Source organism: Parasteatoda tepidariorum, chromosome 4 (assembly GCF_043381705.1).
Source record: "Parasteatoda tepidariorum isolate YZ-2023 chromosome 4, CAS_Ptep_4.0, whole genome shotgun sequence".
Classification (NCBI taxonomy): domain Eukaryota; kingdom Metazoa; phylum Arthropoda; class Arachnida; order Araneae; family Theridiidae; genus Parasteatoda; species Parasteatoda tepidariorum.
The window spans coordinates 63,596,966-63,611,859 of record NC_092207.1 but is presented as its reverse complement, the minus strand read 5'-3'; the positions used below and the strand labels follow the sequence as shown (position 1 = coordinate 63,611,859).

The window sequence follows — 14,894 nt, the reverse complement described above, 5'->3', positions numbered from 1 at the left end:
TATATTTAATGTGATGACTTTTATAAATATTAGAGCTATAAACATGATAATGTGAAAACAATACTTGGGTAAAACCACCCAAGGGAAATCCACAACATTTAGAATGCTTTTCACAATAAATGTCATATTAGTTTCTATTATTTTATTCCTCTTCTTCTACCATTCTGTTATATGAGAAAATCATAACCATAAAATTTATGACTAAGTCTAAGACTTATATGCTTTCTGCGGAATCACTTAGAAATGGGATTCCTTCTTAAAATCCTTAGAGAAAGCATGTTTCCTCGAAAGGTAACAATATATTTATTCCTTTTTTTATTCAGTTTATTCTATTTAACGCTTTTAATGGAAGTTTTAACTATGATATACTGTTTTTATACTATTATATTAGTTAAAGATATTTCAAAATAAATCAAACTGCTTAAATATGTTAAATGAATATCCGAAAGAAATGTATTCTCGTTTTTCTTAGAATATTCAGGATTTTTTACTTTTACTCATCAGAAAAATTCCATGCGGATATGAATGATACATTGTAATAAAAATTTCATTAAGTTTTGTTTTTATAAAATATTTTCATATTTTCCTTATACATTATTTTCATGAATACCTAACACATAACTCAAACGGAATTTATTTATGTTTATATATGTATACATATCATAATATTTTTAACATTGTTATAATTTAAAAAAGAAAGACTAAACTTTCTCAAGAGATTTTAGTCGTATAAATTCAATTATATTCTATATTTAATAATCTAAATTTCTTATTTCTAAGTATTCAGACATACTTGATAAAGTAAAAATAAATATGATCACATATATATTTATGCAATTTGAACTATAAAGGTTAAAAAATGTAGCAACAAAACTTTTTTGAAAGAAACATTCCTTGTTTGTGTGATAAAATTGTAACAATTAATAGGTTAAAATAAAAGTAAGCAAAGTACGCCAGTTACAAAAATCTTTTTCGAAGTATTTTTTGTACTTTTAAGAGAGATAAATGACTTTTAATAATTAAGAATAATACCTTCATGATGAAAAAACATATAAGTGTCACCAATGAAAAAAAGTTGATATATTTGGTAAAAAAATTTTCTACCTTTTTTTTTGAAAAAAAAGAGAAGGGTTTTAAGCTCATAATGCTCAAACATAATTTTCTGATTTACTCGACGAATATTTAATGCACACACATATGCAATGCTTTTCCTAATGAAATATGTAAGAAAAAAAATTATAACTTGATAATGAAAAATTATATTCAATAAGGTAATTTTGTCTATTCCAACACATTATTTTGTCAATTTTCACCACTTGCAAATTGCATATGTATTCTATTATTCATATTTTTATTCGTCGTTTTAATATTTGTGTTTGTCGTGATTCACAAAAGAGTGTTTTTACTCAGTTTAAAAACCNCAAAACAACTACTTGATTTATATAAAGAAATATATTTAATGTGATGACTTTTATAAATATTAGAGCTATAAACATGATAATGTGAAAACAATACTTGGGTAAAACCACCCAAGGGAAATCCACAACATTTAGAATGCTTTTCACAATAAATGTCATATTAGTTTCTATTATTTTATTCCTCTTCTTCTACCATTCTGTTATATGAGAAAATCATAACCATAAAATTTATGACTAAGTCTAAGACTTATATGCTTTCTGCGGAATCACTTAGAAATGGGATTCCTTCTTAAAATCCTTAGAGAAAGCATGTTTCCTCGAAAGGTAACAATATATTTATTCCTTTTTTTATTCAGTTTATTCTATTTAACGCTTTTAATGGAAGTTTTAACTATGATATACTGTTTTTATACTATTATATTAGTTAAAGATATTTCAAAATAAATCAAACTGCTTAAATATGTTAAATGAATATCCGATAGAAATGTATTCCCGTGTTTTTTAGAATATTCAGGAGTTTTGACTTTTATTCATCAGAAAAATTCCGTGCGGATATGAATGATACATAGTAATAAAAAAGTTTGGTTTTATAAAATATTTTTATATTTTTCTTATACATTATTCTTATGTGAATACCTAATTCATAACTCTAACGGAATTTAGTTTTATTTATTATATGTATCATAATATTTTTAACATCGTTATAATTTAAAAAAAAAGACTAATTTTTCTCAAGAGATTTTAGTCACATTAATTCAATTATATTCTATATTTACATATTTAAATTTATTATTTCCAAGTATTCAGACATATCTGATAAAATAAAAATAAATATGATCACATTTATAATTATGCAATTTGAACTAAAATGGCTAAAAAATGCAGCAACAAAAATTTTTTGAGGAAAAAAATCCTAGTTTGTGTGATAAAGTCCTAGTCCTAGTTTGTGTAACAATTAATAGGTTAAAATGACAGTAAGCAAAGCACGCCAACTACAAAAATCTTTTTCGAAGTTTTTTTTTTGTACTTTCAAAAGAGATAAATGACTTATAACAATTAAGAATAATACCTTCATGATAAAAAAAAAACATTTAAGTGCTACTAACAAAAATAATAATATTTTTAGTTAAAAAAAGTTTTTTTTAAATACGAAAGAAGGGTTAAGCTCACATCGTTAGATTAATCGAGTTTTTTAAACGAAAATTTTTGATTTTGTCGACGAATATTTTATGCACACACATATGGAATGCTTTTCCTAATGAAGTAGATAAGAAGAAAAAATTATAACTTGATTGCGAAATATTATATTCTATAAGGCAATTTTGTCTATTACTACACATTATTTTATCAATTTTTACCGCTTGCAAATTGCAGATGTATTCTATTATTCACATTTTTATTCATGATTTTTGTGTTTGTCGTGATTCACAAAAGAGCGTTTTTACTCAGTTTAAAAACCTGGCTAGCTTTTAAAATTTCACAATCATTTTTGAAGTTTTTTAAACTTTAAATTAAAGCCTATCATTAGCAAGCATTTCTTAAACAAATATCATTAAAAAGAATCATATGTATTTGTTCAAGTAGAACACATAATAAACTTAAAGTTCTAAGATTAGTCTTTAACCTATTGCTCTTATTCAAAAACATAAATGGAATATTATCGTGTTTTAAAATTTGTATCTTCATTAAAAAATTCAGATTTTTTAATATAATATATCATGATAATTCAATGCATGTATAAACAATATCCGTGCCATATTTAGCTAAAAATAAGAAATTAAAATGATTTTTCCTCCAGTACAATTCAAACAGTTCTGCTGCCTTCCATAACAATTGATTGATAACTCGAGAGCTAAGGTTACCTAGTCAATCTCACATAACTCGTAAACGTCCTTTAATAAACAGGTTTTCTCGCGTAACGTTACATTTTATTACATAGTGAAGACAATGAAAAGAAACATTCGATTATCTCATTATGCGTTTCAAGGGATTTCAAAGCTCGAGACAAATACCTATTTTTAATTGACCTTTGGGCAATTCCGATGACTCCACCCTAAAAAAGAATGTTTTCTGTTTGTATGTTGTTTTATAGTGAGTGAATCGTTGATACAATTTAAACTTTTTTATTTTTTATTTTCAGCAATGACTGGGAGTCCTTGCAAACGTTTGACGGCGAAATGCTTTTGAAGTATAAATATGAGTAAAATTCACAGTAAAATCATCAGTTTTCTAAGAGAACGCATCCACAGTAATCATGCAGGTAAATGCATTCTCACTTACTCAATTAATATATTTTTTTATTTTTATCCAATAGTTTAACACTGTTTATTTAATGCTTCATAATTATTGAGTATGAAGATATAACTGTTTATTTTCTGATTTCAACAACTATTTTTTCTTTAAATGTTGAAACTATAAAAATTTATTTCTTCGAATAGTATAGTTATTTAAAAAAGTATTAAGATAAAAGTTTTCCGATTTATGAATGAAAAGATAAATTATAAATTGCATCAGTAATTACGTTTAGTTTCTTTATATAGATTTTTACTCTCCTGTAAATTTTATACACGAGATTGATTTTATTTCTATTAATTCAATGAATTGAATAAAAACCGCTTGGCTTATAACAACATTTTATTTTTTATCAATTAACTGCATAATTTAACGTAAACATTTAATACATTTAAACTCATTTAACTTTTTTTAACAATAAATATTACTTTTACTGATAATACAAATGAATAATTCCATTCTTTTAATTGCAAAACATAAACCTGATTATTATAAAATATTTCTTAACACATTCTTATTTAAGTTCTTTTTAAAACTATAATCAAACAACTGGCTTCTATTGAATTTGCGGGAAAAAATTTTATTTTTTTAGCAGCAAAATTTTAGCGTACTAACCTAAAACTAAGTTATATTTTAGTTCAAGCGTAAGGAACTAAATTTAAGGGGGGCAAAGGGTTCTTACCTACAACCCTCATACTACTGGCAATGTTATTACTCATACATTAGCAATGTTATTAGTTCGAAATAAATATTAAACTAATGAATGAAATATTATTTCAAAAAGTTAAAAATATGATATCAATTTCAGATTAAATATAAAGAATTACTTTTATCTTTTAAAATGAAGTATTATTTTTACCTTTTAGCAGCTATTTTATCAAATTATTTGCAAGTTATTGTAACAAGTTTTCTATCTAGCAATAAATAAAACAATGAAGTTGATTAATAAATTTATAGAAAAACGCATTTAGTGTATCATAAATTCAATAAAACGTTTGATAAATGACGTTGATAAATAAAATTTATAAACAATTGATAATTAACATTGATAAATAATGGATAATTAACACCGATAAAAAATTTAAAAATTTAAATCAGATATTTATATGTATATATAAAAAATGTTTTTGAAGTACTATTCCGAAAAACTTATCTTTTTTCATATGTAACAAATCATCATATTTCATCATACAACTTAATACACAAATATAATAAAATCATGATTTTGATAATTACTTCATTGTTTTGCTTAATGTAACCAATCCATTCCTTTTAAAGGTCATCATCTTCTTTGCTCTTTTTGCTGCCAGCCAAGCTGCAGTACTCCTTGGTGCCCCAGCTCTGGTTAGCACAGGTGGAAGCACACAATATAGAGCTCAAGATGTAAGTTGATTTTTAAAGTAATTTCATTTTATAACCTATTTTCTTATTTAGTTCAAAAGTTTATATGCTTTTCATTCTTTATAATTTGCTCTAGTTGATAAGCTTTCAATATTTAAAAAAATTAATGAACTACTTAGGTCATTGATAGGCCTTATGGTATTATTAATGACAATAATATTAAACTTAAATTAGAAATTTAACATTTTGTTCAAATATTTTTCGACTAATACATAATTTCAATGATAATAATGAAAAATTGAACCCAAGATTGTATTAATTAAACAATAAATTTAATTTCTCTACCTATTTCTTTTTTAATCTATCAACAAAATTTGCCAAATTCTTGCTTTGTCTTACTGTAAGCACAAATGCATGGTAAAAATTATAATCTGAATGGACAGTTTTGATCCGCTTATAATTAGGGTGAAAAACAGAGAAAAATTGTTTTGTGAAAAGCAACTTTAAAAGTGAAATATACGTAGAAAATATGTAAAAAAACAGGAATTTTTTACAGCGTTTGGGTAAAAATTAAAAACAAAATTATACCTGTATTTATATTCAAGAAGTTTCTTTTCATGCAAAAGGCGTGTTGTTGTTTTTTTGTAGAATATACAGTTATTTTTTATTGTGCAAACAAAAATTCGTAAAAATTTTCGACAAACTTTTTTTTAAGTAATTAAGATTATGCTCTAAGATAAAATATTAATGTCAAATATTTTTTCGACAGAACATCGGAAACTACAATTTCGGATACAATGAAGGTCACCTTAGTGGTGGGACTTTCAGAAAGGAAGCTGGAGATGTTTTTGGCAACAAAGTTGGCTCTTATGGATTGAGAGATGCTGATGGTAGAGTCCGAGTTGTGAATTACGTGGCTGATGCTGCTGGCTTCAGAGCTGACATTAAAACCAATGAACCTGGAGTCGACCCAGTTCAAGATCCTGCTTCAACCACTGTCAACAAGGCTCTTATCGCTGCTCCAGTCATAAGCTCATATGCTGCTCCAGCATTGGCTCCATACGCAGCTCATAGCTTGGCTCATTATGCTGCTGCTCCTGCCCCCTTCGCATACGCTGCTCCAGCTCATCTTGGTCATTATGGACTTTACAACCCTGCAGTCAATGGATTTTATGGATACCATTTGTAGACAATTCGCTTCTATTTATTTTGACTGGATCTCAATTTAATGTTTTGCGTTGTTGTACGTAGTTAAATAATATAATAAATTATTAATTATTATTTTTTGTTTTATTTTTTTCATTTACATGTCATGAGTTTAAGATTGACAACTTCAATTCACCGTTTATAGATGAGTTCATTGGTCAAAATTTTATTGTTAATGGGCAAAAGTTATTTAATCATTCTAAAAATAACTCCGATTTTTCGTAAAACATTATTTACCAAAAAATAAATACGTTTATAGAACTATAAAGTTATTTTTTTATATCATTTAAAACAGCAAAACTGCAAGATTAACAAAATATTAAATGACAAAGATTATTTTTTTGATGGAAAAAAAATAAGCTACCAAATTTATAAAAAATTAATCTAACGCCAAAATTGAAGAATACATACTCAGTGGAAAAAAAATCACAATCAATGGCAAAAAGCATATCAAATAGCAAAATTCTAAAAAATGCATTCAATGACAAAAATATAAGAAATACACCCAAAAACAATAGTATTAAAAATCATTCAATGACATAAGTGTAATAAAAACATACAATGACAAAACTACAAGAAATAAAATTTTTGATTTTAGTAATTGAAAAGATAATTTTTTAAATTGTTTCAGCATGGCTTAAAATTGATCTAGCATCATTCTTAAAAATGGTTATAAAAATATTATAAAGGTGAATATTATTTTTCAGATTTAATTTTGTACTTTTCAATGACTTTCAATCATTGGTAAAATTACTTAAACTAAAATAATTTGACTTACATATTTAAGTTCTGTTTAGTATCAATTAGAATAAAGCAATTTATTTAAGGTAATCAATTTCAAATAATGAAAAGGGAAACGTTTCTTAAATGATTATTTCTGATCAAACTTAACAAATTTTATCTTTTTTTCTTAATTTTGATATGGTTCATTTCAAATACTTTACTACTGTTAAAATTTGTCAAATAAATAAAATTTAAAAAATTTAAATTTAAAAAAATATGCTTAGGTAAAAAATTTGTCATTTTAGTTATGTTCTTGATAGAGCAAATAATTGACTTTAAATATTGCCTTATTAATGACTATTTTCTCACCCATGACAATATTTTACTATTTTTATATCCATCCATGATACGGAAAAAAACACAGCTGCATTTTAAATTTTTCTTCATAAATATTATTATGTAAAACATTAGAAAAAATGTATTATGTTTTAAAAATTGTAAACTATTCACCTTATAATTTTTAACAGCTGAAATCTATCTATGCATTTTATTAAAAATCTGAAACATGCTTTTTTTACTTGTGAGCATAATCTTCATTTTAATTCTTTTTTAATTTAAAAATAAATTTCTTAGTTTTTTATTTGTCTAAATACTTCTTAAATGGAAATACATCATTGATGAGTGTTTAAATTTGAAAAAAAAAACATAAAGGCACAAATGAATGAAACAAATATAAACGTATTATAATGATTTAGTAAATTTTAAACAACAATTACTTTATAATTTGGCAAAAATAAAGGATACAGAAATAGAGCAATTTCTAAGAGAAAGAAATAGAAGGAATTAGAATTATGTAGATTGATTCATTGTTAATTCGATTGGTATTTTTATAACTTTATTATGAGGCCAATACTATCAGAACTCAGCATTTAAAAACAATACAAAAATTACCCTTCCTAAGTTGCAATGGCTTGATTTTAGAAATATTTCCTCTTTAAAAATCATTTTGAAAAATTGTATTATTGATATCATTTTTATTTATCGTATTATTATTCGTAGTATTATTTACAACATACTTATTAATGGATGGTAATATTTTTATAATTTAAATTATACTTATTCAATTATTCAGCTAATGCTTTAGCTTCCCTAATTCTTTCCTACGTTTAATAATTAATAATTATTGATTGAACAGCAAATTGAGATTCTTACAACTTCACAATTTGCATAAGGAAACACTTTCTTTTTAATAATTAACATTTAATAATTTGTAAATAAATCGAAGATTCAAATCTTTACAATTCTCATATCGGATAAAATCTCTTCTTTTTTTTCTTTTATGGAGAGAGAAATTCTACATGGTAAAATCGTCCAATGTAAACAACGGCACAAACAAAGAATTAAAAGTCCGAAAGAACTTTCTTTTCTGGACAAGGGATTGCAACACTATCCCAGAATGCCATATTACAATGGGTGATAAACTGCATCGCTTGTGCGCGTCGTTGGCCCGATTGCTCGTAGGGACAAAATCGTAAATAAGAAGTTAAAAGCCCCTTTTCCAGAACAGAGTACAATAGAAAGTGTGGTAGGTTAATTCGAAAAATGTAGAGTGCCATTTGACATGGAAGGTCGAATTTTAATGCTTCCGACCTTCCATTTAACGATGTGACACCAAAATGCTTGAATACTTGACAGAAAATATGCAAGATCGCTAAAAAAATCTTTTTTCATATTTTAGGAGAGGGGGTAGTGACGTCACGTCACATTCCTGATTGTGATTAAGGTTGTCGTATAAAAGGGGTCTCCAACTTTCAGAACCATCAGATTTCGAACTTACAAGATTTCTTAAACATCCTTCAGTAGCACAACATGAAGGTGAGTCATCTTCTTTGGATATTTTACTTCACTTCACTTCATTTGGATATTTGTGTTTTATTGTGTGCCGCATATCCCAAAATGATTATATCCTTAAGGGAATAACATCATCGGGGCCTTTTATTTTTATTTTATCACCATAGATGAGTAGTCAATCCACGTAGTGCATTCCAGGCAATAATTTGTTCGATTTCGTACCCTTGATATTCGGATGCAGCTCAGAAGAGGGTTACTCTCAAGTCGCTTTTGTAAAAGATATTCAGTGAAACAACTCCTTCCTTCAGAAAAAAGCTTAAACCTTTCATGGTCGGCCTGGAGTTAATGTGACTCTTAACTCAATATTTGTACACAACTAGATACAGTTGTGAGTAATATGAACTAATAAATTAACGTTTTCACAGAGAATCTGTTTACAGATGTAGGATAGAGGATGCATATATGTACAGAGCATATTTCAGAACAATTTTTATGCCTAAATATCTGCATTTCATATGGTTTCTGAACTTAACGACGCATATTTAAACTCAACAATAGCAAATGTCTTGGAATTGCATTTATTAATGAAACCTAAAAAATTTTCGTAAAACTCTGTAATCTCATTGATGCAGTAGGGCTTGTTTTGTTTACATCTTAAAACAAATTATTCAGAGATATTTTATAGTGTTAAGTTCAAACTATTTTAAAAATAAAAAATCTTGAGTTCAATTTTTTCGATTTTGTAAAACTTTAAAACCCGTTTATCATCAAATATCGGCTCATTACTTAATTATACGAACGCAAGAATATAAAATAGCATAAAATTTTACTTTGCAATCAATTTTGAATGGCAAAAAGGAAAATTACATTATGTTTCACATTTTTAAGAGTTCTATATTAATATTTTAGTAATCAAAATTTATTTTTCGCTATCGTTATTCTTGTTTGGAGGTTCATAGAATTTGAGATTATTTTTTATTGTCCACCGAGGCAAAGTTTTTTTTACCAATAGCGAGTAATTTTTTTTGTAAAACAATTTACAACCTTTCCAGTAATAAATCTTATTAATTACTATTAGAAGCTTTAATAATTACTATATAAAGTTTTTCTTTATTACCTTACTACTGTTATTTATGTTATTTATTTATTAGCATATTTACATTAGGCGTGTTATGTGTCTGAAATATTAAAAAGAAATGAATAAATATTAAAATTAAACTTATGCTTATAGTTTTTAAAAGTTGTTTCATTTTAAATCACGAGTTTATTTGGAGCTATTACCATAAATTGTATAGAAATAAGAAAAGAGAATTTTAAGATTTCTGTAAAAATATCGCTTGCATAATATAAATATATTAGCAATATATTTAGACTTGAACTGTATCTAAACATTTGTTTTTAAGGCGTTAATTAACTACATTTATAACAAAACTACTATTATTTTCATTTTAGATCTTAGTGATATTAACCATATTATCCATACCATAAATTGTATAGAAATAAGAAAAGAGAATTTTAAGATTCCTGTAAAAATATCGTTTGCATAACATAAATATATTAAAAATGTATTTAGACTTGAACTGTATCTAAATAATTGTTTTTAAGACGTTAATTAACTACATTTATAACAAAACTACTATTATTTTCGTTTTACATCTTAGTGATATCAACCATATTATCTATACCATAAATTGTATGGAAATAAGAAAAGAGAATTTTAAGATTCCTGTAAAAATATCGTTTGCATAATATAAATATATTAAAAATATGTTTAGACTCGAACTGTTTCTAAATATTTGTTTTTAAGTCGTTAATTAACTACATTTATAACAAAACTACTATTATTTTTATTTTAGATCTTAGTGATATTAGCTGCGATCTCATGTTGCCGAGCAGCTGTTCTCATTGCTGCAAGAAATCCTGATGACGTTGGAGCAGCAGTAACATTTAATAATCAAGATGTAAGTTTAACTTTAATTTTTTGCACTTCAGCAGATATTAATTTTGAATCCTGTTGGATGCTTTAAGTTAAAATTTTAAGTTATTTTGATAATTATACTTCTGTAATATTCATAGAAATGGTAAGTAAATTATCATGGAAATAATAATGACAATCAATTCTAAAATGAGTTTTGAAAACAGAAACAGATTTAATAAATTTCTAAAAGTGAAAAATATAACCAACAATATTGTAAAGAATGTATCTTTAAATAGTTAAATTTTATACATAGCTGATAAAGTGATGTGTTAACCATAAATAGCATAAACATATCTATTATGAGTAACAGGAATAGTTTTATTATAAATAACAAGAGGATGTTTATTATGAATAACAGATAAAGGAAATTCTCTAAATTTCGTAAAATACCAAAATTTTGTGATTTATGTTTTATTGATAATTTATTTTTTCCTTTCTATCATCAAAATAAATTAATTACAAATTCCGTTAACAATTTGTTACATTTATAATTAGTAATCCGTTATGCTTAAGATCATAGACTTCAATAAATCATTCGTTTTATTTTATACAAGTTATAAATTCTGTGTTTTAAATATTTTGATTTTCTATGTGTTATTCTTATATTATTTTTTAAAAACGTTAGATTTTAAGCATTTTGGGATTTCAATTTTAATTTTCGTAATTAATATCAAAATAAGCTGCTATTTATAACATGGTTTTGGTTTATTTACAAGCCTTACGTTTTTAATTTCGTAATGTTACGCTCCAAAAATAAATGTACAATTAAAAATATTAGATTATATATACTTAGATTTTTGGGAGTTGCACTGAAAATATTTAGTTAATTATTTCAAAATCTTGTATTAAAATAGATTATTCTTTCAGAATTGTTTCATCATTTCATTTAAATAATAAAATATATTATTAGATACGTAGTTATATTCAATATTTCTCAACAAAGCACTTTTTATTTATAAAACAAGTAAGAAAGATTTTAATAATACTAAATTAATAATACTAAAAAATAGTAATTAAATGAATGTGACAAAAATTGAATATATAAAATATTTTCTCGAATTTCCGTGTTTGGCGTTCACTTCGTCTATTTTTTTTTTTTCAAAAGCATATTTCAATGCTTTTTATGTAAATGATTTTAGTTCAAGTACTGAAATCCTCCTCGCTTTCACATACAATCAGCAACATTTATAAATTCTTTATTGGTTTTAAGAAATAATTAGGAAACTAAATAAATAGTCAAATCTTTTGAAACATTTGCGCATTACTTCTAAAAATAATCAGTAAATAGCGTGATTTCAATGTACAACATTAGCAAGTAATTTGTATTTCCTGACAATTTTTGTATAAATGTTACAGTGGAGGACCGAAATCAAGAGAATGAATGTCGACTTTCACAGGTGAATGTCAACAATCGCATAGTCGCTTTGGTGAATGTCCGAAATATTTGTCATATCCGATTTGATATTAATTTATAAGTCGATATTATTATATTTATTCGATATTTTAATATCTGCTGAGGATCGATTGGGAGAAACATCATTGTTAGGAGTACCTAAATATATACCGGGCAGCGGCATTGAACCTTAAAAAAACATTGATGTAGGGCATACCGGACAAATGTATACTTGACTGTGGCGCTTAACTAGACCTAGCATACATTTCGGACATTTATCAAAGCGCCAATGTGACTCAATGTCATTCACCGGTGGAAGTCAACAACCACCAATTTCGGTCATTCACAGTAACATAAATATGCTTAGATCCACGCAAATATATCGTTTTTAAAATGAATTTATGTCACGGTCACAGCTCTATATATTTGTAAAATTCTGATTCTAAAATTTGTTTTTTGTTTATTTTTTAAGGGTCTTGGCCAATATGAATTTGGTTATAGTGAAGGTCACCCATCAGGGGCTTCCTTCAGACGAGAATCAGGAGACGCCTATGGTAATAAAGTGGGATCTTTCGGTCTAAGAGACGCAGATGGAAGGTTAAGAGTAGTGCGATACATTGCAGATGCAAATGGATTTCGAGCTGATGTCACATCAAACGAACCAGGAGTTGCACCAGCTGATCCTGCATCAGCAACAATCAACAAACCTGCTATAGTTCCAGCTCCTGTTGTTCCAGTTGCACCAGTAGTAGCAGCACCAGCACCCTTTGTACCTGCTCCACCGCCAGTAATTGCAGCTCCCCCTCCGCCACCACCACCTCCATATTATGCAGCACCAGTCGTAGCTGCTCCACCTCCACCACCTCCTCCACCAGCAGTATATGGACCACCAGCTTTCCGACCATTACCACCACCACCTCCTCCTCCACAGTACAACTTTGTAGTGCCAGATCCTGCTCCAGTTGCTTATCCACCTCCACCTCCGGCAGTAAGCTATTACAATTTCCCTCCTCCACCTCCACCACCTCCAAAGCCTGTTGCAGCAGCACCAGTATTCTCTCTTCCACCACCGCCAGCACCAGTTTTTGCACCTCCAGCACCTATTGCCAAAGGATTCCCACCTGTCGCTCCAGCACCTCTTCCACCTCCTCCACCTCCAGCATACTACAACAACCTCGTGCAAGGCAAAGGGTACGTTGGGGATATTAGAGGTTATCCTAGTTTTGCCCCTAATTATCCAATGCCACCACAATTCGGTTATTTGGGTGGAAAGCCTTCACTAGGTTACGGTTTATAACACTAATTAAATATTAGAACAATATTACTTAATTGAAGCTTAACAAGAATTATAAATATGTCATATCGCATTATATTTGGTAATATGGTATCTTGGAAATGAATGCAAACTTCATAATTTACTTTTGATTCGATCAAAGGCAGGAGAACGGTATTTTTATTTCATAATTATTCGTCTGGTTAATAATCATTTTCACTTTTTTTTTAAAAATTCATAGATATATAAAATTTTCAGTAATTGGAGTGCATCTTCATTACCTAAATCGCTGCCTATTTTTGTTCATAAAAGAATTGACGATTAATCAATAACAAAATCAATCATCGAAATATTTTAATTAATAATAAACGAAAAATAACTATAATTTAAATTTCTTTATGTTTGTTATTAACAAAGAATCCTATTGTTTTAAACAGAAATTATCACAAAAAAATAAGTTTTACAGATACACAAAGTGTTTAACTACCAATGCTTATAATTACCGTAGTGATGTTTTTTTTAAAAAAAATATCATTATGTTTTAGGTATCTAATTATAAATAACCTGGAAAGTTTTAAAAGAAAAAAAATTACTAGTCACCGATAAAGAATTTTGAAATGACATTATTCTATCTCTAACAATGCAGGGAAATATAATTTACCAGAAAAATAAATATTAATCACTTTAATAAAAATACAGCTTTTAGTTTTTTTTTGAAAATAATTTATACTACTTTACAGGGTGTTCGGGCCTTCTTAAGAGGAAATAAAACACTCTCATCTAAGGACTAGAAGATAACTATCACCGCCTGATTTATGGCCATTGTTAGTACCTCTATGCAGTCAACTGACTGAAAACTATTCAAAGAAGTGTTTCTAAACATTCGACATTTTAAGAATAAAAAATACGGACGCTTTGAGTTTTTATATCAATATATTTACAACCATCGGAGCACATTTTACGATTATTCCAAGTGAACATATTATTTATTTGCCATGCTAGTGACACAAGTTTTTTCTTGTTGGCTTATTGTGATAGCTGAAAAGTATGTATTGTATTATGTTTTTTTGTACATTTTTATTTATATAATGTATATTTCAAATAAATAAAGATTTTTTACATCTTGTTATTCACGAGTCTAAAAGTTTTTAATCAATTGCGAGTTAGTTGCTTTCAGTTGTCGGAAGTGGCAAGTATCGAAACTACTGAAGTGGTAACTTTTTTTCCGTAATTTATATTGTAGTGTGACACTTTTTAAAAGAAATAGTGTAGTGAGTAGTGCGAGTTAGTTGCTTTCAGTGGTCGGAAGTAGCAAGTAGCAAAACTACTGAAGTCGTTACTTTTTTCTGTAATTTGTAGTGTAGTGTGCTATTTTTTAAAAGAAGTAGTGTAGTGAGTAGTGCGACATAAAAACAGTAA

General features: G+C 27.1%; 2 protein-coding genes across 4 annotated transcripts; both read left to right on the top strand.

Annotated features, from left to right (window-relative positions):
- Positions 1-1,646: 1,646 nt before the first annotated feature.
- Positions 1,647-6,332, top strand: LOC122269459 (cuticle protein 14-like). 2 transcript variants are annotated; one of them, XM_043042712.2, is made up of 4 exons: positions 1,647-1,742; positions 3,559-3,678; positions 4,989-5,093; positions 5,821-6,332. In XM_043042712.2, the coding sequence occupies exons 2-4, from the start codon at positions 3,673-3,675 to the stop codon at positions 6,238-6,240; spliced, it is 531 nt and encodes a 176-aa protein (XP_042898646.1). In that variant the 5' UTR covers positions 1,647-1,742; positions 3,559-3,672; the 3' UTR covers positions 6,241-6,332. The 2 variants fall into 2 exon arrangements, with proteins under 2 accessions (XP_042898646.1, XP_071036045.1); XM_071179944.1 differs by lacking the exon at positions 1,647-1,742 and having other exon boundaries at positions 3,539-3,678.
- Positions 6,333-8,721: 2,389 nt separating this feature from the next.
- LOC107453802 (uncharacterized) lies at positions 8,722-14,604 on the top strand. Of its 2 annotated transcripts, XM_043042710.2 has the most exons (4): positions 8,722-8,855; positions 10,688-10,792; positions 12,675-13,393; positions 14,216-14,604. In XM_043042710.2, the coding sequence occupies exons 1-4, from the start codon at positions 8,850-8,852 to the stop codon at positions 14,232-14,234; spliced, it is 849 nt and encodes a 282-aa protein (XP_042898644.1). In that variant the 5' UTR covers positions 8,722-8,849; the 3' UTR covers positions 14,235-14,604. The 2 variants fall into 2 exon arrangements, with proteins under 2 accessions (XP_042898644.1, XP_042898643.1); XM_043042709.2 differs by lacking the exon at positions 14,216-14,604 and having other exon boundaries at positions 12,675-13,646.
- The last annotated feature ends 290 nt before the right edge of the window (positions 14,605-14,894 follow it).